Source organism: Anopheles marshallii, chromosome X (genome assembly GCF_943734725.1).
Source record: "Anopheles marshallii chromosome X, idAnoMarsDA_429_01, whole genome shotgun sequence".
Lineage (NCBI taxonomy): Eukaryota > Metazoa > Arthropoda > Insecta > Diptera > Culicidae > Anopheles > Anopheles marshallii.
In genome coordinates, this window is record NC_071325.1 from 19,111,139 (window position 1) to 19,134,431 (window position 23,293).

The window sequence follows — 23,293 nt, forward strand, 5'->3', positions numbered from 1 at the left end:
AAACAAAATTGAGAGGGAGAATAAAGATAGCTTTAGCGAAGCATATGCAAAAAAACACAGCACCATCGCAAGTAAGCATCGTGTAGGTGTGTGTATGTGTGTGGTGCGGGGAAGCGGATGCAATAATGAACCCTGAGACTAATTTCGTCTCTGAAGCCTTGTCAAAAGTACCGCCAAAGCAACCCAATCCTTCCTGCCTAAGTAAAAGCAAAAAAAAAAACAGGAAAAACGATGCAGAAGCACAAGTAGAAGTGATTGAAAAGCATCGTGTACGACTATTGGCAAACGATGGCATCGCAAAACAGAACTGTGTCGTATCGGGGTAGCCCTATCCCATTTTAACCAACCCCTTGAAATTTGCGTGAGTTTCCCTCTGTAATAATTGGCTTTTAATATTGTCTGGTTTGTTTTGTGCTTTATTTTTTAGCGACGGTGGATTCCCTTGCTTATTACCGCCTGTAATTAGTATTTACGCATACCCACCCAAATAAACGCAGGTTGCTTTCATATTTGCCAAGGGTTTATTTCATCCTTTACTGATTGTTTTCTATGTCTTTGTTTTATTCCATCTTTCTTTGTCATCGACTTCAACTTCTTTGGCAACTGGAACCGTTTCTACAACCATTATTATCGCCGTTGGCTCAAACTATATCCAGTACCATTCATCACCAAATAAACGAAATATAGACAAAAACTAAGCAAAGCTGTGTGACGCAAAGTATACTGCGACCATGAAGATATGTATCAATGCCGCGGGGAATTCAATGAATGATAATGTTATTGCATACCATTGGGAGGTCATATGGCCTCTTGCTACCAAAGGTAGCCGAAAGGATTGGAAGTAGAGGAAAAGACGATATCATTGCAGCCGTCGCCAGCTGCTACCAGGACAACAATATCGTAAGCAAAATTGGTAACCAAGAGCACTGATTGAATGTACTGGAACAGTAACAATAGCAATAATAGTAAAACCAGCATCAATAGCAAAACATATTCATCGTTTTTTAAAGTAAATATTGGAATCGATAAACATGCAGCGTCATAGGAAAAAAGATCGCACGGAACGTGCGCCGCCAACTATACAGAAGTATCTTCATAATTCTGCTGGTTCACCCATCAGCAGTAGTACTCCAGTCCCCGCTACCAACGAAAATTTGTACCAGTCATGCGTAGGCGGCAATACAGGCAAGACCGGATTGGTTTGTTGTCGGAAAGACGATTTGATGTTTCATATCGCTTCAACACCCGCGCGAGGATCTTATCCGGAAGATGATCCAGACTCAATCGAAGTTTATAAGGAGCATCAGCAACAGAAACATGACGAGCAGCGTTCAATCCACGGATCACGTACTCAGGTATCTGTAGTTGAAAATTTGAGAGTATATTTTATATAGTTACACACACCTTACATTAATTTTTGTGATTTACCTGAAACTGAATTTATGTTTAATTTGTTTCACATGTAATGAAAAGAAAAACGGCCTAATAATCATTGCAACGTAAAGTATTAAATTTAATACCAATATGCTTATTTTTTTTTTGGGGCGGCCCGGTGGTGTATTGGTAGTGGCTCCGTTCTTCACATGATAGGATAGGTCCAAAATCCCATCCGGACCAATCCTCCGTACCCGGGAGTGACTATCCGGCTATGTGTAAATAAAGTCAAAGAAAGCCTAAGCTGGAAGTTAAAGACCTTTTGAGGTAGTTGTGCCGATAAAGAAGAAGAATATGCTTCCCCTTTTTAACAAAATGAATATTTCTTTTGAAAGTGACAACTAATGGAAATTATCTGTTTTTTAGGAGCAACAATTCGCCAATAAGTGGTGTGCAGCCAAAGTGAGTCAGCTACCGCAGAAAGGAGGCGATATGACCATTCCCCTAGGGGACGCGATGTTGCTCCACCATCAGCAGGAACATCAGGAACAACTACTCTCCTGTCAATCGAATGTCTTAAGTAGCGGAAGCGCTGAGTATTCATACGCTTACTGCGAACCGATGCTGTTGCAACGTCCCAGTGGTGATAACTCAGAGGAAAAACTACACACACCGGTGTCCACGTTGTCGTCATCCGGTTCCTCTTATTGTGTGCCGGTATATGCGCAGCGTCAACTCCAGCACCCACCATCATTGCCACTACTCCAGAGATCTTTCCGTCAGCCATCTGCTCGTAACCCATATCAGCACACTTACGGACCAACGCAAGATAGTGGAGGTAGCGGCAATAATACCACCACAACTACATTACATCATCACCACCATCACCATCACCATCATAGCAATTACACACTACCAAATGCAACGACAGGATCAACCACGACGACAACGACCGGTTCGTTGCGTGCCTTATTTTCCAATATTTTCCGTAAATCCTCGTCGTCTGGGACACCTGCGACAGTTGCACATTCAGCCCCTTTTCTGGATAAAGGAGGCAGTGGTACTTTACAACGTAACAGTTTCGGTGACGGATCATCGCTGTTAGGAGCAGAGCGCCACTCATTTACAACCTGCTATGGGACGAAGGAAAACATTTATGAGGACATTGGTTCGCAAACTGGGCTAGGTGCTCTTGGAGAAGAATCATTAACACTAGACCCTTCTGTAACTGGTTGTGTGGGACTGTTAGCATCAGCTCCACCACCTCTCCCTCCTAGTGGTGCCGGTTCCCCAACAGTCCCATTGACGGGTCTTAGTGTGGCTGCTGAGTGGCGTCATGTACAAGTGCAACACGAACGCGTTATCGGCGAACTCAACCTTTCGGTCGAACGATTAATAATGCCATCATACGACGATGAGTATTCACAACAAAAAGATCAGGCACATCGCTACCATCAATACACGGAAACTGAAATACGTGATTGTAAACAAATAACCCAGAAGACGTTCTGCCGTCCGTCTGTTGGATTCGATAGTGATGTTGCTGGTAGCGGTGGAACAAATGCATCAGTTTCCATTGGAGGTTTGCGAGTAGGCTCAAAACGCCTCTTTCCTGCACCAACTCCAACTTCGTCTTCGTCACCTACGCCTCATACTCTAGGGGTGGGTTCCGAACGTCACTCTCCAACAGTTTCTTATGGGAAGTCATATGGAGACGTGGATAGTGGCATCAGCAGCAGCAGCACTAGCGGCACTAGTTACTCCAGCAGTATTTTATACCGAAGCATTACTAACTACCAGCAGCAGCAACAGCACTCAATTGGCAAAGAAGCGAATGTGTTTGGTAGCAGACAGCAACATCCGCAACGTATGAAACATGGTTTGTTTAATTTGCATATTGGATCAGCTGGATCACCTGCCACGATGTTTGCCAGCGGAAACAGAGCAAGTTGCTGCCTTGGGCCGAAAGATCAGACGGTCGAAGCGAGACCAGAAGCATTTGGAGTTCAAGCTAGTGGATCAACAAACGCAGCAGTGACAAATGCTCCAGATCCGCCGCCGCCACCGGATAACAGCTTGCTAACATTTGTTTGTCCTACGTCGGACGGCAGCTACGGTCCCCTGACACGCGTACCTCATTCGTCTGTGTCGTCACACACACTCACATCTTGCTGTTTTCTGTCAGATCATAATCTGTCGGAGCGTGAAATAGCTATGCGCCCATTCGCCTCCACACACACAGATCACCAGCAACGTAAATCACGCGCCGATCAGTTCGGATCAGCACGCAATGGTAGTGGTAATTTTTGGGCCCGTTTCCGTAAGTTGAGATTGTCTACAGGTTCTGGTGCAAAATTATTTAGTGCTATTGATAGGAAAATTGATACTGATCTTCATTTGGAGGATTTCACCGGGGAGTCGATGTGGCCTGAACCGGGCTCGCGACCAGTATGTCACCATCAGTTGCTCCATCCTAGTTTGCCTCCACACCGTCTAACGTTATTACCGCTAGATGCACACATGCAATGCGCTCTGCCGCCGACAGGATCCTTAAATGCGAATTTACCACCAACACCTCACCAACGCACACTACTTCCTTTCGTTACTGCAGTTGAACCGGAAGGAGGATCTGTTCATGGGCAGGACCATGGAGCGGGGGATGTAAATGATTGTTCTAAGCTTCCTCAACAACGCTCTTGCTCTCCGTCAACGCCATCGTCGGTTGCGTCGTCTCCATCCTCCGGATCGTCATCGTCTTCGTCTGTTTCACCATCTTCGCCAATGTCACCGGTTTCATCGTCTTCTGGCTCGCCTGGGGCAAAACACAGTGGCAATGAGAACCCCTAAGAAAGTAGCATAACGAGTAGTAGTGTGAAAATACAGGTTCCACGATTAATTGTTTCATTCCGTCCACTATAAACGGTATGCTGTAGACCAACGTAAGTGACATTACTATCGAAACAACACTTTTGCAGTCGTTACTGAATCACGATAAATGAAGCATTCAATAGAGCATTTAGATTCGCTGGTACTTTGAAAAAAGATAGCTTTGTTTTTGTAACTTACAAGTAACATAACAAAAATTCAATCTGTTCCTCTTTTCATAGTTTTCTAAACAAACGTGCCATCATTTCATTTTTCATGATTCAGTGGTTTATTTTTCCTGGAGCAAACACAATATACCACGCATCTGTAAGCATACACTTTTAGAAAAACTATTAGAAACAGGTAACAACCGAAGAACAAGATAATATGCAACTTATGGTGTTTTAAAAGGTGTGAGTTTATGTTTACGTTTGCTGGTAAATGTCACTATTGCGCTGCTTACTGTTTACTGATAGAAGAGATACCGACTTGCTATAGAGCGTTCCATATACATTGTCATTCGCTGGTACCGTTAAAAGGTTGAATCGTTTTGTACAGCAGATTCTCTTCGTACCTCTTAGCAGTCTTCCGAAACAGACGAACATTCGCAACTGGAGGCGTTTAGGGCATTTACAAATCAGAATTTCTTGTGTGGTGCTCTAGTACCAATATTATTTAGTACACAGTAGCAGTAGAACTGAAATAGTGATAAAGAAAAGAAGTGCGAACATCTATAACATGTATTAGCAATATATAAAAACATGAAGCGAAATACGGATGAAACAAAATGTAACAAACAAATTGTAAGAAAACATATTACTGTGATCTGCGCAGCGTTTCGAATAACACTTTAAAATTAGAGTTTCTAAGTATGGATGATTATAAAAGGAATTATTATTATTAATATTATTTTTATCAATATTGTCATACTGCAAATAATGCGATTATTAGAATTTACGTATATGACGCTAGTGCGGATATAAATGAGTGCGGAAAAATAATAAACCGTTTATAGATTTGACAGGAAATGTTTTACTGAATCCACAAGCGCGTTGCAGGAAAAAAACCTAAGGGTTGATTGAGCATTGAAACATGACGTATACACGATAGAAAACTATAAGTTTTGAGAACATGATTATATAGTGTACTGGTTCGTACGAAAACTTAGCAGACTGAAGAATATTTGTATAGCTAAAGAATTATAAAAACGGAACTAATAAAAATGGTGATGTACACCATAATTACAAACAAGATTTAGAAAGACTATAACACGAGCATGAAAATAAACGAAAATATGTGAATGAGATACTTTGCAAAGATTGTTTTGATTTTGACTTTGAGATTTTCACTAGCTTATAGATTATGTAAATTAAAATTGCATTTTAATTGAATGTCAAGTTGAACCGAACTTTAAATGGTTAACCGATTTTACTTCATTGGAGCTATTGCTAAAAGACAAGTAGTAGTGGTACGTAGGCCGTGACCGTAACCGCAAATCGTATCATTTTTTCAAGACTGTTCTGGAATTTATCTCTCGAAAGATCGGTCCGAGGAGACCATACCATACAAGCATTAACATGTTAAACAATGAACCTACCGGCGACGAATTTTGTTAAGATTACGGCGGAGCGCCCAAACACTCGATCTGAGAGAATTTCGATCAGAATTCCGAGTGTTTTTAGATATACCAAAAATGATCGGAAAACCGATCGAAATTCAGTACTTTTCGATAAAAACGTTAGACACGTGTTAAACGACTGATCGGATGCAGTCGAAAAATTAAAATGACGCGAATCGTTGGTGTGGGTGAAGTAAAAAGGTCAACTGCACTTTTCTTCGAACTTTTCTCGTTCGTACGTTATGTTGTGGTACTGTGTGTGTCTGTGTCACCGTGTGTGTTCGTATCGTTTGTTTCGTATTATTTTCTGTCGATGTCAAGTGTGGGGGATCAGATGGTATGAAAGTGCGGCAAAGACGAGTGTGCTTTGAATTGTTCTGTAAGTAAAGTGGAGAGAAGAGTGACGGTTTAGAAACGGGTAAATTCTATTGTACCATGGCGTTTGTGGTGTCCATCGTACGATGCGCGCGGGAAAAGTGTGCAAATAGCTAGGTTTTGTTGTTCACGCAGCGCGTCGATCTAGACACCGGTCGGTGATAACGTACCGTGTGTAGTGATGCGACGGTTTCTGCGTGTATGCTTAAGCATACAAAATAGACATAATCAAATTATGTCGGAAAGTAAGTACAGTCTAGTGCGGCGATTAAGAACACATCCTACTACATACTAACGGTTCTTCTCAACAGTGCCTGGACTCGCTGTCGTGGCGGAGACTTGCGCATCACAAAAGCCACTGTCCAGTAACCGTGGAACGGTTCTGCAGGACATATCGCTGACCCTGTTGCCGCTGAACAGTTCTCGTGATGCCGACTCTGCACGAGATAAGAGCATTGATGTTTGTTGCCAAAGCGTGGGTGGCGCTAATGTGATTTTTGCAGTGAACGGTGGATCGTACTGAAACTGCGGCAAGGACGCGTGTATTTTACGTGTATGATTGGACACATCGCTCTGTACATTTGTTTGGCAGTGAGCCGAGTATCGAAAGAGGTAAGAAATTTGATGCATGCTGGTGCTAACACCTATTCACTCATTGATCCAGTTCTAATACGTTTTCTTCTGTTCCCTCACCACAACCATCATCACCAGTTCCAGTAGCTTTTGTTATGTTCCACCAACAATAGGATGTTTCACCGGCAGCCTTTAATTTGTAATGTAACACAAACAAGTGACCACATCCGGCTACACGAACAACAAAAATAAATGTCTTGTATTTTTATTATTTGTATTTGTATTTGTATTTGTGTAACATATCACAATTTTTGCGATGATCTTTTATCACCACATATACATAACAAACAGACATGGTTGAATCCATGCAGGTGTGTTGCAAACGGTACAAACGTGTATCTTGCCCAGTTCTAGTCACCACCTACTTGCACAGTATCTCGCCTGGTAGCTAATGGAGGTCAGCACCCCTCGACAGGTCACGAATGCATCCTTTATCATATCGCTAAAGGACATAGGAGCGTCGAATGCTAGCATTTTGCGGTCCAGTTACTGTCCTCTCACGATCAGTATCTCTACATCAACATCCGTGACCATCGTGGCAGATTTCAGCTTGCCGATACTGCTGTCCGTGGTCAGAAACCATGCGTTCCCATCGGAGGTCTGCCAAGTGAACCGTGGACTAACGTGTACATTGATGACAAACTTGCACTTCAGGGAGGGATAGTCTGTTCCGGCGGCTTTGGCATGCCGAAGTTTTTCATCTCTGAAATCCGATGTATGGTTTGAGAAAGACTTTTGCATCCATTGCGAAGCAAAAATTTCAATCGTAATCCTTTACGAATTTGTTCAACATTTGAGCCGCAAGTGGCCACTTTGCTTTGTGCGCATTAGTAGACAGCAATGTCATGCCACAAGACAGCAACATAAAGTGTTGGTACTTTGGCACACTCGGGATGGCAGTGACTTCTCTGCCTTCTTAAAGAGCTGCAAAACCACATTGATGGATCGGATGGGCGTTATTGACACCCAGTAGCGGATACCATCGACGATCGACATATTGGCAAAAGACCGGTCGGTGTCCCCTTCGATGCCTTTGCCGTCCGAAGAGCTATATCAAGATATGACAATATTCGATAAGCATCTTCCAGACAGTGGTTGTGTCGGATCCCCCGATTCAGTCGATCCTGGTGATCCAGGCAATTCAAGCACCGCCTTGATAGGAACTAAAATACAGATTCGTATTTCTAAGCGACATACACACACACACAATGCTTGTGCTTAACAATTCGGTTCGGGTAGGCACGCTGGTCATCTTCTCCGGTCACGTACATCTTCTGGGACTAAGCCGAAGGGTGATAAAATCAACCGATGTGGCGTTCGCGATTCAGATCGTCGGACATTGTAACGGATAGCAGTGGAGTAAAAAACAGCGAATAAAACTTCGCATACATCCTTAGGATATGTATAATCGCTAGCGTTTGGCTAATCACTGCGCGTCATCTTATTGTCTTCGATAATTTTACAGAATAATTAATATAATTTAGTTTAAAATTACCGTACCGGAATTAGTTTAAATGCCGTGCGCTTTCATCAGACGCTCAGCTGTTCGACACGGTTGTGTGACAGAGACAGAACGTACGTGCGAGCAGGACACACTCAACTGTGCACAGGATATCGAAAAATTATTGTACATCCGATCAAAATTCCCCGGGGTGTCGAGAGCTTGAGACACCCACACACACAGACCCCATGCACGCGAGCTCGAAATGAATGTGAGAAGAGCGTTGGGGCGGTCTGCGGAATGAGGCTACTGCAGTGAGCGGTTTCCATGCCGTGTGGGTGCAAGCAGGAAGGAAATAGCTGTTAGAGCGAGCATTCTCCAGTTTTGTATGGAAATGATCGAAATTGCTTCGTTGGGAAATATGTCAATTATTTTTTCTTGTCTTTTTATTCAAATGTTGTATTAAAAAAAAAAAACAAATCATCTTCTCATTCATGTCGCTGATAAGAAACATTATTGAAAACAGAATTATATTTTCATCTTGCAGTTAGTTAATGCAGTTGCATTATGGTATAAAAAGTTGTGGCGTCCAAGGCAAATAGCCAGGACACAGTAAAGCGCCACCTAGGCAAAAAAGAGGGTACTAACTAAATTGCTAGTTGGGAAGTTTTGTTCAACAAGTTTGTAGGAGAGGAACGAAGGAATACTCGAACAAACGATATATAAATATAAAAGTAATGAGAATCTATCATTAAATTAACGCGACACTTCGGAGAGCTGTGCTTCGACTGATGTTTATTCTTCAAATGTTCAAGTACAACTAAATAATAACATGAAATGTTTCAACCAAGATGCTTCTTGTGCCGTCAAAGCAGAGTTGCCAAACTAAACTATTAGCACACATTGAAGACAGGGTTTCCCGAATATAGAGATACAGAAATTGTATCCCAACACCCCTGCTCAATTTCTGAAACCTCGTACGCCAATCCCTTCCAGAAGACGCTTGAATACCGCGAATGGTAAACCCTTCGTCATAACATCCGCTAGCTGTTGTTCTGATGGAATATACTTTATAACTTTTAGGGACTGTCCAACCGAAGTTGGGTCCTATTTTTATTCTTCCTTCCAACTGCTGGGAGTTAGGTCCCAGACAACTTTGCTTCCCTACTACACGTTTACTGGCTGAAGGATTTTCTTGTGGAATATCGGAGCGATAACTCGCAGAAGGTCTTCCTCGTCGGAGATCGGAGCGATAACTCGCAGAAGGTCTTCCTCGTCGGAGATCGGAGCGATAACTCGCAGAAGGTCTTCCTCGTCGGAGATCGGAGCGATAACTCGCAGAAGGTCTTCCTCGTCGGAGATCGGAGCGATAACTCGCAGAAGGTCTTCCTCGTCGGAGATCGGAGCGATAACTCGCAGAAGGTCTTCCTTGTCGGAGATCGGAGCGATGACTCGCAAAAGGTCTTCCTCGTCGGCGATCGGAGCGATAACTCGCAGAAGGTCTTCCTCGTCGGAGATCGGAGCGATAACTAACTTTTCGTTCGGACTTGCCACCGCTTTTATATTGTGCTGGCCATGTCTCGAACTTTCCTGTCTCCTTTCGTGTTTGATCCTGTCTGTTTTTAGTTTGTTCGAGTATTCCTTCGTTCCTTTCCTACAAACAAGGATCTTATTGTTCTAGCTTTACCGGTTGTCTAGTTTGGGTGTTACCTCGGAACAAAGGACTGATTGTATTCGTCGTGTCCAGGCAAAACTTCCCAACTAGCAATTTGTTTAGTACCCTCTTTTTTGCCTAGGTGGCGCTATTTAGTGTCTTGGCTATTTGCGATGCTCTGGTCGCCACAAACTATATGGCCTCGTTGCACTTGTGGCGACCAGAGCATCGCAAATAGCAAAATATAAAAAAAAAAATATATAAATATAAAAATCGCAAAAATATTCCTTGTTAAAATCGCAAAAACATCCACCCCGTACCAACGCCTCGGCTCGTAAATGCTGCTACCTTACACATCGTCGTGTACCGGCTCATGTCGACAAACACCATCCGTACCGACGCTATCCCGTCCGCACCTTTCCGTAGGACATCATTCCGTTCGACATCATTCCGTTCGACGCCGTTTCGTTACAGCGTCCGTCATCCGCAGTGACGCCGTATTAGTGCGCCAAAAAGCACATACGGAGCGCCCCTACACTCGACAAAACTAGACGCTGTAACTTCCCAGGAAACGCTATCCACGCCGTCTTATTGCGTGACGAACGCAGCCACACCATCATCTACTGGTCGTTTTCTTTGCACTGCTCAACGACAAACACAACCGCGTTGAGTGTCCTGGGAACGAACGAACTACCATCATCGCTGATGGCACATTGATCCTGAGCCTGACGACATCCATTGGAACCAACCGAATTGGTTTACGATACAACGTTGACGATCATCGACCTGCTGATGGAGTTCCCTGGATTGACCATTCGGTTCCGACACACGACAAACACAGGCACGCGCCTCATGCCGTCTAAATCAACTTTCGGACCCTCGACCGACTCGCAGCCTCCTGCCCTCATCCACGGGAGCCAACCGTCATAGTCCGCGATACGACGCCAACGATGATCGACCAGCTGAGGGAGTTCCTTGGATCAGCCGCATGTATCTCGCCCGTAATCCCGCGTCGCGACAACCGTCAACCGACCGCATCACCGATGCTTCGCAACAACCGTTGCCTGATCACATCACCGATGTGCCCGCCTTCATCACGTCGTGACAACCGTCACCCGACCGCATCACCGAGGCTTCGCAACAACCGTTGCCTGATCACATCACCGATATGCCCGCCTTCATCACGTCGTGACAACCGTCACCCGACCGCATCACCGAGGCTTAGCAACAACCGTTGCCTGATCACATCACCAATGTACCCGTTTTCATCGCGTCGCGACAACCGTCACCCGACCGCATCACCGATGCTTCACCACAACAGACGCCGGATCCCATCATCGATGTGTTATCCTTCGTCGCCACTTCCTGGCGGAATCTTTCGATCGGTGTTTCCTAGTCACACACAGTTTCTGGTAACACCGCTCTAGGAGGGGAGTACTGTGGCGACCAGAACATCGCAAATAGCCAAGACACTAAATAGCGCCACCTAGGCAAAAAAGAGGGTACTAAACAAATTGCTAGTTGGGAAGTTTTGCCTGGACACGACGAATACAATCAGTCCTTTGTTCCGAGGTAAAACCCAAACTAGACAACCGGTAAGGCTAGAACAATAAGTTCAACTTGTTTGTAGGAAAGGAACGAAGGAATACTCGAACAAACGAAAAACAGACAGGATCAAACACGAAAGGAGACAGGAAAGTTCGAGACATGGCCAGCACAATATAAAAGCGGTGGCATGTCCGAATAAAAAGCTAGTTATCGCTCCGGTCTCCGACGAGGAAGATCTTCTTCTAGTTATCGCTCCGATCTCCGACGAGGAAGACCTTCTGCAAGTAATCGCTCCGATATTCGACAAGAAAATCCTTCAGCCAGTAAACGTGTAGTAGGGAAGCAAAGTTGTCTGGGACCTAACTCCCAGCAGTTGGAAGGAAGAATAAAAATAGGACCCAACTTCGGTTGGACAGCTCCTAAACACTTGTTCTCGGATAAAGTTGAACTTTATGTAAACGTGTTTCATACGACGACTATCCCTTGGCTCTTCAGCCACTCTCATACAAGATTGATTGTCTTCATAATACGACACGGGTCCTTTTATGATAACTCCGAGATCAGCCAACAGCCTACGCATCCATATTCCTTTACAGGCAGCCGTGCACAACGCGACAAACTCAGCCTCAGTAGAAGACAAAGCCACTGTTTGCTGCTTCCGCGTTAACTAAGCCACTGTTCCTCCGAAGACTCGCAGTATGTAGCCGCTCATCGATCGCCGATCGTTGATGTCGTTTCCCCAATCAGCATCTGAGAAAATCAGCAACGCTGCTTCTGTGCCTTTCACATAGCGTAGGATACGTTTCAGATAGATCCAGTGTTCATTTGTTGGACAGCTCTGTACCTGACTGAACACGTTTGCAGCTGCGCATAAGTCCAGTCTTGAAGTGTGAGCAACGTATGCTAGACATCCCACCAGCTCTCGGAAAGGTGCTTCTTTTCCTTTCTTCAGTGTCAGATGACACTCTATCGGTGTGGAGACTGGTTTACAATCTTCCATTCCTAAACGACGGAGAAGACTCTCCAAATATCCTCGTTGCGAAATCCTCATGAATCGCTTCTCAATATTTCTCTCGATACGCATACCGAGGAAGCATTTTACTTCTCCAAAGTCTGACATAGAAAACTCTTTCTTAAAGCAGTTCTTGATCACTGAAATCACTTTTACGCAACGACCAACGATTAGAATATCATCAACGTATAGAACCAGGATCATTCGTTCATTATTCGTTATTCGCACATATAAGCACTGGTCATTTTCACTGCGCTTGAAATCCAGTCTAGTGACGAACTGATGGAAACGCTCATTCCATGCACGAGAAACTTGTTTTAGCCCATACAAAGCACGGTTCAGACGACAAACAAGTTTCTTCGATCCTAAATCAAGACCCTCAGGAGGTACCAGCGAATATCTCCTCTTTTAGTGTTCCATTGAGAAAAGCCGTTTTCACATCCAGTTGATGAACCTGTAGACGCTCTTGATTTGCTACAGCTAATACAGTCCTCACTGTATCCAATTTCGCTACCGGTGCATAGGTTTCAGCATAATCGTAGCCATAACGTTGAGTAAAACCTCGAGCCACCAAACGTGCTTTGTATCTGCCAGGAACTCCATCTTCACCATTCTTTACTTTGAAGACCCACTTGCAGGTAATAGGTTTTCTGCCTGCAGGTAACTCACACAAGGACCAGGTGTTATTCTGCTCGTGTGATTGCATCTCTTCTTGTACAGCGACACTCCACAAGTCCCAATCTTCACGCTTCCGTAACTCTACCAGCGAATCGGGATAGTCCTCCACTTAGCTAATAGCACTTAAGGCCCACGCACTGTAATTCATCTCATAGTCCTTTTGCCAAGCTGGTCGAATACGTTTCCGATTGCTAGTCTTTATTTCCGGTACGGTTTGCTTGTTAACCCCTGCTGAGTTGTCACTTTCGTCATCGTTATCCCTACAGTCAACATATTCTTCTACAGTTTCGTTTAACTCAGGTATTTCTTCGATTTCTACAGGTACTTCGGACTCTTTGTCTGCCTCCACTAGACATTCTTCATCCGATTCACTGTTAGATTCCACAAAACGCCTAAAACGAATAATGTCTTCCATTTCATTTGTAGAATAGTGCTTGTTCTTGTGCTCTTCATTCCTGCGAGCACAACTGGTTTCGTCAACGATGACATCACGAGCTGCTATAACTTTGACATGTTTCGGGTCCCAAACTCTATAGCCATTGCTACAATATCCAAGAAAAAATCCTTTCCAAGATTTCCTATCTAACTTCTTTCTATTTTCTTTGGGAATATGCACGCACGCAGGACTTCCCCAAATCCTCATGACCGAAACATCAGGTTTTCTACCTTCCCACAGTTCAAACGGCGTTTTATTTTCGATAATCGCACTTGCCGGGCTTCTGTTCGTAATATAGGCTGCAGTTTCCACTGCTTCACACCAGAACTTTTTATCTACTCAAGACATAAATAGCATTGATCTGGCCTTTTCCACTAAAGTGCGGTTCATCCGCTCAGACAGGCCATTTAGTTCGGGTGTATATGGAACCGTACACTGCATTACAATGCCTTTCTTCTTACATAATTTGTCAAATTCAGTATTACGATATTCACCGCCGTTGTCACATACAAATCGCGAAATACCCACACCGAACTTTGCAGTTACCATTGATTCGTACAACTTTAAGTGTTCAAACACTTCACTCTTTGACTGCATTATATACACGATTGTGAATCGACTCCAATCGTCGATGAAACTGACGAAGTATCGACTTCCATCACGACCAGCCGGAGTCACGGGACCACAAACGTCACTATGTACGATTTCTAGCACACGCCTTGCACGTTTTTCAGTCCGTTCCCCAAATGGCTTTCTAGTTTGCTTCGCTTCTATGCAAGAATCACAAATCTTTTCAGATTTATCGTGGGTAATTTCTTTTTCTAACCCTCTCACCATGTTCTTTGCTATAATCTTTCGTAGGTTCTTTTCGCTAAGGTGACCGTAACGTTGATGCCACAATTCGTGAAGAAACATCTCAGAATTTTACCACACGAATACATAACACTCAAGTTCTTATTCGCCGAATAAAAATCCATTTCATATTGAAATCCGTTACGCTGACCACTTGCGAGCACTTCCAAGTTCTTAATAACTTTAACAAAACCATTTTCAAAAACAACTTTCATTCCTGCCATCTCTACTCTTCTTATTGAAAAGAGATTACATCGAAGATTAGGAACAAATAGAACATTCTCTAACGTACATTCGCGCCGACTGTTACCGTTCTTCGAAATCACTTTAATTGTTCCCGCGTATTCCGCAACAGTAGACTTTCCGTTCAACGCCACTGCTATTTCAATAGGCTGTTTTAAGGGAAACAATTTTTCGAAGAAGTTTCTTTTCATTTGCCATATGGTCCGTTGCACCCGAATCTGCAAACCGCAAAAGTTTATCTTCTTCTTCGTTGTTACTGTTGACGATCATGCCAGCAACAAAAGTCACATTCGCACTGCCTTTGTTATCCTTCTTCGTTTTCTTTTCCGGGCAATCCGTAGCTTTATGCCCAGGCTTGTGACAAACAAAGCATTTCATAACCCTCTTGATATATCCTTTAGGTTTTCCAACAAAAGCAGCCGAAACACTTTTCGAAGAATTAGCTTCCACACTTGAACCGTTACATTTGATTTCCTCGTCAAGAAGGCGGCCTTTCACGAATTCGCGCGTCAAATTGTTTGCGGACATTGTCTCAATTGCCGTTACCACTGTCGCATATTTTGGCCCCATGGTCACAAGCAATTGACAAACGACATCTAACTCGTCCATTACAGCTCCTGTAGCTTTGTATTGACGCACTAACCGAGCAAATGCTAAGAAATGATCCTGCAGGCTTCCCGCTTCATGACGAAACGTCATCAAGCATCTTTTAAGATGAAGCCGACTTGCGATGCTGTGTCTCTCAAACACTTTCTCCAAAGCAAGCCAAATCGCTCTCGGCGTCTTTTTGTCCTGAACGTATTCCAACATACTATCATGGATCCGCGAAACCAACACTGATTTACATCGTCGATCTTTCTTCCGACGTTTTTCTATCAGCTTCTCTTTCGCCTGGCGAACAGTGTCAGTGTCTTCCGTTTTTATTTGCAGTTCTACCACTTCCTCCATCTCGTTCTGAATACACTCACTCAACTCATGTTCTTCGAGTACTACATGAATCCGGAACTTCCAAGATGCGAAATTTGAACCATCAAACAACGGAACACGACCAACTTCCAGTTCTTTATCCATTTTTTTTTCTTTATTATTACAAACGTCCTGGGCCCATAACCTAATGAGAATCTATCATTAAATTAACGCGACACTTCGGAGAGCTGTGCTTCGACTGATGTTTATTCTTCAAATGTTCAAGTACAACTAAATAATAACATGAAATGTTTCAACCAAGATGCTTCTTATGCCGTCAAAGCAGAGTTGCCAAACTAAACTATTAGCACACATTGAAGACAGGGTTTCCCGAATATAGAGATACAGAAATTGTATCCCAACAAAAAGCGGTGGCATGTCCGAACGAAAAGTTAGTTATCGCTCCGATCTCCGACGAGGAAGACCTTCTACTAGTTATCGTTTCCCCGTCAACCGACGAACATCTCGCTGCAACCCCAAGGAGTGTTGGGATGAATGGAAAACTTCAAGTCAAGCTTTTAAACAGAACCGTGAATTTATTGAGCCTTTCTGTTTGAGTCAGGACGCTTCTTCTCTAGGTTGGAATGAAAACTACACGGAACTGTATTTTGACAACTGTCAAAATGCAAAGGGTAGGAATATTGCATATATCAACACTCCTCCTCAATGTTCCACCCTCATACTACCAATGCTTAATCCCAGCATGCATGAGAACCTCTTATGTTTGATGGCACCCAATGGTTTAGTCAACACGTCGGCAGCCATGTCCTCAGTCGGACAATACTCCAGCTGAAGAAGTCCCCGATCGCACAATTCCTTGACGAAGAACTCGCGCGTTTCAATATGCTTCGAACGACGACTTGTACGCTCAGAACCTACGAACTTGATGCAACTCTGGTTGTCCTCTTTCATCACAGTAGGTTGCTCCTGATGTTCGCCTATTTCTTCCAGTAAACCTCGAAGCCATACTAGCTCTTGACTCGCTTCACTCAGAGCCACATATTCCGACTCCATCGATGACAATGCAACACATGTTTGCTTGCGACTTGCCCACGATACAGCTCCTCCTCCATAACAGAAAACGAATCCGGAAGTAGACTTTCTAGTTTTGACGTCATTAGCCCAATCAGCGTCGGTTAAACCGATTAGAATTCCGTCGTTTTCATTGTAGGTTAGCTTCCAGTCCTGTGTCGCCTTGAGATAGCGTGCAACACGTTTAGCAGCCACGTAATCCGCCTGTGTAGGAGCTTCCACCTTTCGGCCCAATATCGTAGCACTGAAAGCAATATCTGGTCTAGCACATACAGCTATATACAAAAGAGCACCAACGAGACTCCTATACTTTGTTCCATCAGGCATAACCGTTTCTTTATCTTCCAACTTGGTGAATCCAAGCTCCATTGGAGATTTAGCTCCTTTTGCATCCTGAAGCCCAAACTTCTCCGCAATGCGGTTGATATATCCATTTAGACAAATGCTGTAGTTTCCATTATCGCATTTAATCTCCATACCCAAGAAGTATGTCAGGTCTCCTAAGTTGGTGATTTCAAATCGTTGTTTTAGTTCAGCATATACTTTCTCGATTAATCTTTGCTCTTCACAAGCGACCATTATGTCATCGACATAAATCAACAGGTATATTCTTTTACCATTTTCTTCTTTCATGTAAAGGCATTGGTCAGCCTTACTTTGATTGAAACCCATCTGCAGCATTACCTCGTTGAGCTTACGATTCCAACAACGTGCAGACTGTCGTAGACCATATATGCTTTGTTTCAATCGACAGACATAATTTTCTTTTCCTTTTACTTCATACCCAGGAGGTTGCTTCATGTATAACGTCTCATCAATTTCGCCATACAAATACGCTGTTTTTAGGTCAAAGTGTTTCAACTTTATTTTTCTCTGAGAAGCCAGGGCTAGCAAAACTCGAAATGTGGTGTAGCTTGTAACAGGTGCAAATATTTCATTGTAGTCCTCGCCGTACTGTTGTGTAAAGCCCTGTGCAACAAGCCGCGCTTTGTACTTTACCACATTTCCGCTGGCATCGCGTTTCAACTTGAATACCCATTTGCTCCCGACTGGCTTCTTTCCTTCCGGCAACTTTACTAGATCCCAAGTGCCGTTTTTGTCGTGGGATTTCAGCTCATCCAGTATTGCATGGGACCATTCCGATTTCACCGAGCTAGACATTGCTTCTTTCCAGTTTCGTGGTTCATCAGTTTCAGCATAAACAATGTTGACTTCTTCCAACAATCGCTTCGGCGGTATACCCTTTGTTGACCTTGTTGAACGACGAACAATTTCTGCCCCTGAAGAATCTGCGAAACTATCGCCTTCAGAAGCGCTATCAAACTGCGCTGATACATCCGAATCTTCTTCCCTTTCTTCGTGCAACTCATCAACTGTTGCTGAATCCACCGTTGTTTCGTCTGATGTATGTGTCAGATTCAACGAAACAATCACTTCCTTCGAAGCTGCTACTTTGTCGGAACAAGATTCACCTTTCGTTTCAGCTCTATCAACCAGTTCAAGAAACCGCGCGTCCCTACTGATTGTCACCTTGTTCGTAGTTGTATCAAGGAATCTGTACGCTTTCCGATCTTCAGTAGCCAACGAAGATAAGTTTCTTACTTTTGAAATCAAGCTTTCGTCGCTTTTCATCAGGCACGTGGACATAAGCTTCCGAACCAAATATACGCAAGAACGAGAAATTTGGCTTCTTGCGCCACCAGTTCTCAAAAGGCGTGCTGCTAACCGCAGACGTTGGCAACAAATTTTGCAAGTAATTTGCTGTAGTAACTGCTTCTCCCCAATACTTCTTCGCTAATCCGGATTCCGACAAGAGACATCGCGTCATTTCGACCAAAGAGCGATTCTTCCTTTCTGCAATCCCGTTTTGTTGCGGACTATACGGGGCCGTTTGCTGCAGCAGTATTCCTTTACTTGCCAAGAACTTTTTCAGTCGTGCACAGGAATATTTACCCCCACCATCTGCCCGAATGACTTTGGGTGATTTTCCAAACTGGTTCTGCATCATGTTGACATATTCAGCTATCTTGTCAGCAGCTTCCGACTTATTGGACAACAAATACAATACACAGTAGCGGCTAAAATCGTCAACCATGGTCATGAAGTAACACCTTCCCCGAGGTGTTTCAGCTTCCAATGGTCCACACAGGTCAGTATGAACTAGATCTCCCACAGCGCTGGATCTTGATGTCGAAGCTTTTGGGAATGATGATCGAGCCATTTTCCCCTCGAAGCATGCAACGCATTCCGAGTCAACCGAGCATTTACGTAGATCCAATCCAACTCCCAAATTATCTTGCACGATTTTGTTCACTATCATGTGATCCCTGTGACCCAAGCGACGATGCCACACATGGATACAATTGTGGGTATGTCCTGCCGTCGTTACAAGCGTTCGTTGCACACCAGGTTTCAGGTAATAAAGATTATCGCTGCGTTGTCCTAAAACCAAAATTTTACCGTCTTTACTTATGTCACAGCCATTTTTATAGAACGTTACAACACATCCTTCATCGCACAGCTTACTCACGGACAGAAGGTTTCCTGTTAACTCGGGGACATGATATACCTGTTTCAGATTTACAAGAATATCCTTACCAAACTCCTTTTTCGACAAAAATTTGGTAGATCCAAGCCCCGTTGCTGTGATTTTCTTTCCATCAGCCAGACCAATGTATGTAGTTGTTTCACAGATTTTGTCAAGAAACGATGCGTTGCTGGTCATGTGCTATGTAGCTCCTGAGTCAAGGAACCAAAGTGCAGCACAGTCGTCTCGTATCAAACCAGCTTCCAAACACACCTCTTCTCCTTTTAAATCCGCAACCACCAAATGCGCCTCCTGATTTTGAAACCTTCCTGCAGCCCGACTGTTAACCTCCGTCCGTTTGCCTCGTCGATCGTTTTCCAACTTACGGCAATCGCGACGAAAATGCCCTTCCTTATTGCAGTAGTGGCACACTTTTTCTTTCTTCTTTTGCTCAGCCAGTTTTGGTTTCGCTCCTACCTTTAAGGCTTGCTCGCCGTTACCACTGGCACCTCGCCTTTCCACCCTCTTCCGCCACTCGTCAAGAAGCTTTCCTTTGACGAATTGTAGGTTCAAATCTTCTTCGGGTCTGCTTTCAAGAGCGGTGATAAGGCTGTCATAGGACTCATGCAGACTGGACAAAATAATAGCCACCAGCCAATAGTCCTTGAGTGGGTCCCCCATGAGAGACGATTCGAAAGCTGCGCCATTTCGGCGAGATGTTCAGCCATGTTGCCGTTCTCTGTCAGTTGCAGCCGAATCAGCTTTCGCAGGACATGTATTTTTTTCGAAAGTGTCGAGCGCGCATGATGCTTTCTTAACGCTTCCCACATTTCACGAGCAGTTGTGGAACGGATGACGTGACAAGTTTGGTTGTCTTCGATGGATAACACAATGAGAGCACGCGCCTTACCATCTTTAGTGATCCAGGTAATATCAGGCTGCTCCGGTTTCTCATTCTTGACGACGTCTTTCAATCCTTCCTTTGTAAGCAGCAGGTCAAGCCGAAAACGCCAGATTTCGTAATTGAAATCATTCAGCTTCTGCAGGGTAAATTTCATATCCTCCATTTTGTTTTGCACTGTTGTGATGTCTCTCGCAGCCACGCGTACAGCAAATACTCAATCGCAAAATTCACACGATGTTTCTGTCTGTTTTCAAAAAACCTTTATATCACTCGTGATCCTGGGCCCGTGATCCTGGGCCTGTTGGAATGAATGGAAAACTTCAAGTCAAGCTTTTAAACAGAACCGTGAATTTATTGAGCCTTTCTGTTTGAGTCAGGACGCTTCTTCTCTAGGTTGGAATGAAAACTACACGGAACTGTATTTTGACAACTGTCAAAATGCAAGGGGTAGGAATATTGCATATATCAACAAGGAGGACCGAAGAACGACCAAGTCCCAACAAAGAAGGAAGGAGAAATAAAAGAAGGGCTCCGAACTACGGAATAACCCCCTAAAACTGGTGACCCCGACGTGATCACTCCTGCCTTCGGGACGCCGAGCCTTCAACGTAAACGCCGAGTTTTCAACGTGGACGCCGGCTTTCGAGCCCATCATTCCTTCTCAGTAATCCGTACAACTGGCACCGTAGGTTTAATTCCTTTTCAGGAATTCCTCGAGTGTTTCGTACCACTGGCACCGTAGGCTAATTCCTTTTCAGGAATCCTACGGGTATTCCATACCACTGTCACGTTCCACCGTCCATTACCAACGCCCGTTGGTCCGTGGAACCTATCCACGCCGCTGCTGACTCGGAACATCTCTACCGTGCACCGCGCTGTACGCCATTTTGCCCGTCGCTTCTTCGCTTTTCGCAACGCCGTGATAACCATCGCAGACGATCATTCGTGCTGACGCCTCGTGATCGCCATGCTGCACAGTCCGATCCAGTGTGGTGAACATGCCGATAACCCCACCGCCGTTACCAGCCCTGCTGCCGGTCACACCGCACCGCTCGTGACTATCGATCTACCATCTGCGCCCGCCGCAGTAACCACCCCGGTTATCGGTACTACCGCATCGCCAGTGCTCATCGAAATTCAAGCCGCGAGTGATTTTTCAACCGCGCTACTCGAACAGGAGGTTCAGACGATGAACGCCATGCGACTCAAGCCCCCGGAACTCAGCAACTCCGACATTCATACCTTTTTTTTTTGCTCTGGAAAATTGGTTTGATGTGTGGAACCTCACTCCGCGATGTGATGCCAAGCGTTTTAACATCCTTAAAACGCAAATCCCAATTAGCATCCTTCCGAAAGTGCGACACTTCTTGGAAAATGTTCCTGCTACCGACTGCTACGAAGCCGCCAAGAGAGCCTTGACCCTGTATTTTGAAGAATCGCAACGAAGCCGCCTTCATCGATTGCTGTCTGAGATGACCCTCGGCGATCGGAAACCATCCCAGCTGCTAGCAGAAATGCGCCGAACGGCAAAGGGAGCAATGACCGACCTAACCCTGGTCGATCTTTGGATTGGACGTCTGCCGCCCTACGTTCAATCGGTCGTCCTCGCGGCTGCCAACAACGTGGAGAAGAAAGTAAAAGTAGCCGACGCAGTGATGGATTCCTTCGCCCTTTACTATCGAACGGGGCCATACCAACACGTGTCCGAAGTGTGAAACGTGGAAATGGATCGCTTTGCTCAACAAGTGAACCAGTTAAGTGAACGTTTGGAAGCTGTGCTACGACAAGATCACCGCCGTGAGCCGTCACGACCACATCCTCGACCACTTCACCGCCGTTGGGCTAACTCTCCAGCCCGACCAACAGTAGTGGAAGTTTGCTACTTCCATCGGAAGTTTGGAAAAGATGCGCGAAATTGCCGAGCTCCGTGTTCGTTTCACCAGCGTCCGCAAGGGACCAACGCATCATCCTGACAGACGGCCAACCACACTAAGAAGAAAGTCAACGCTCTTGCAACCGCAAGCCATCGCCTCATCGTAGTGGATCGCCGCTCAAAGCAACGTTTCCTTATCGATACCGGCGCCGATGTTTCGGTAATCCCGAGGCATCACAGTTCCTTCCCGGGTAAACCCTCGTCGATGCGTTTATTTGCCGCCAATAAAACCCCTATCGAAGTCTACGGAGAAACTCTTTATTCCTTAGACTTGGGGTTACGCCGAACATTTTTATGGAATTTTGTAATAGCCGACGTGGGCACAGCTATTATTGGAGCCGACTTTCTCCAGCATTTTCATCTTTTGATGGACCTGAGACACAAGCGCCTGGTGGACGCCCTTACCAACCTACAAACGCCCGGTGAAACGGATCGACATCTACAGGAGCCCACCGTAAAAGTTTGCGACGGAACATCCCCCTTCATCAACCTGTTGAGAGAGTTTCCTGGCCTGACCGCACGGATAGCACCTGGCACACCTTTACAAACCAACGTTTCACACCGCATCGAAACCACGGGACAACCAACCTTTGCTCGTCCCCGAAGATTGTCGCCCGAGAAGTTCGCCGCAGCCCGTTCCGAATTCGAGTCTTTGGTGCAGCTCGGAATTTGCCGTCCTTCCCACAGCTGCTGGGCAAGCCCGTTGCATATGACAAAGAAGGCCGATGGAACTTGGCGCCCCTGCGGTGACTACCGCACCCTTAACGCGCAGACGATCCCCGACCGTTATCCATTGCCTTTTCTGCAAAACTTTACAATGCAGTTGCAGGGAAAGACAATCTTCTCGAAAATCGATCTGCACAAGGCCTATCATCAGATCCCATTGCACCCGGACGACATACCGAAAACAGCGATCACCACCCCGTTCGGTTTGTTTGAATTTACTACGATGCCTTTTGGACTGAGGAACGCTGCCCAGACCTTCCAGCGCCTAATCCACGATGTACTCCGCGGGCTCGATTTCGTCTTTCCCTACCTGGACGATATGATCGTGGCATCATCATCCGAGGAAGAACACCACCAGCATTTGCGCCAACTTTTCCAGCGTTTGGAACAGCATCAACTGGCGATAAATCCGGCCAAATGCGAGTTTGGCCGCAGCGAAATAACCTTCCTGGGCCACCTGGTGAACGTCGAAGGTA

At 45.0% G+C, this 23,293-nt stretch overlaps 2 protein-coding genes across 2 annotated transcripts; both read left to right on the plus strand.

Annotated features, from left to right (window-relative positions):
* Nucleotides 1–1,031: 1,031 nt before the first annotated feature.
* Nucleotides 1,032–4,221, plus strand: LOC128711296 (uncharacterized). The gene is made up of 2 exons (XM_053806166.1): nucleotides 1,032–1,355; nucleotides 1,801–4,221. The coding sequence occupies exons 1-2, from the start codon at nucleotides 1,032–1,034 to the stop codon at nucleotides 4,219–4,221; spliced, it is 2,745 nt and encodes a 914-aa protein (XP_053662141.1).
* A 17,409-nt stretch (nucleotides 4,222–21,630) lies between these two features.
* LOC128711316 (uncharacterized) lies at nucleotides 21,631–21,873 on the plus strand. The gene has a single exon (XM_053806188.1). The coding sequence runs from the start codon at nucleotides 21,631–21,633 to the stop codon at nucleotides 21,871–21,873; it is 243 nt and encodes an 80-aa protein (XP_053662163.1).
* The last annotated feature ends 1,420 nt before the right edge of the window (nucleotides 21,874–23,293 follow it).

Excerpts from the sequence above, each read along its gene's own strand:
- LOC128711296 (XM_053806166.1), top strand. The coding sequence starts at position 1,032 with ATGCAGCGTCATAGGAAAAAAGATCGCACGGAACGTGCGCCGCCAACT. Across the intron at positions 1,356-1,800 it reads TCCACGGATCACGTACTCAG|GAGCAACAATTCGCCAATAA; the intron begins GTATCTGTAGTT and ends TCTGTTTTTTAG.
- LOC128711316 (XM_053806188.1), top strand. The coding sequence starts at position 21,631 with ATGACCCTCGGCGATCGGAAACCATCCCAGCTGCTAGCAGAAATGCGC.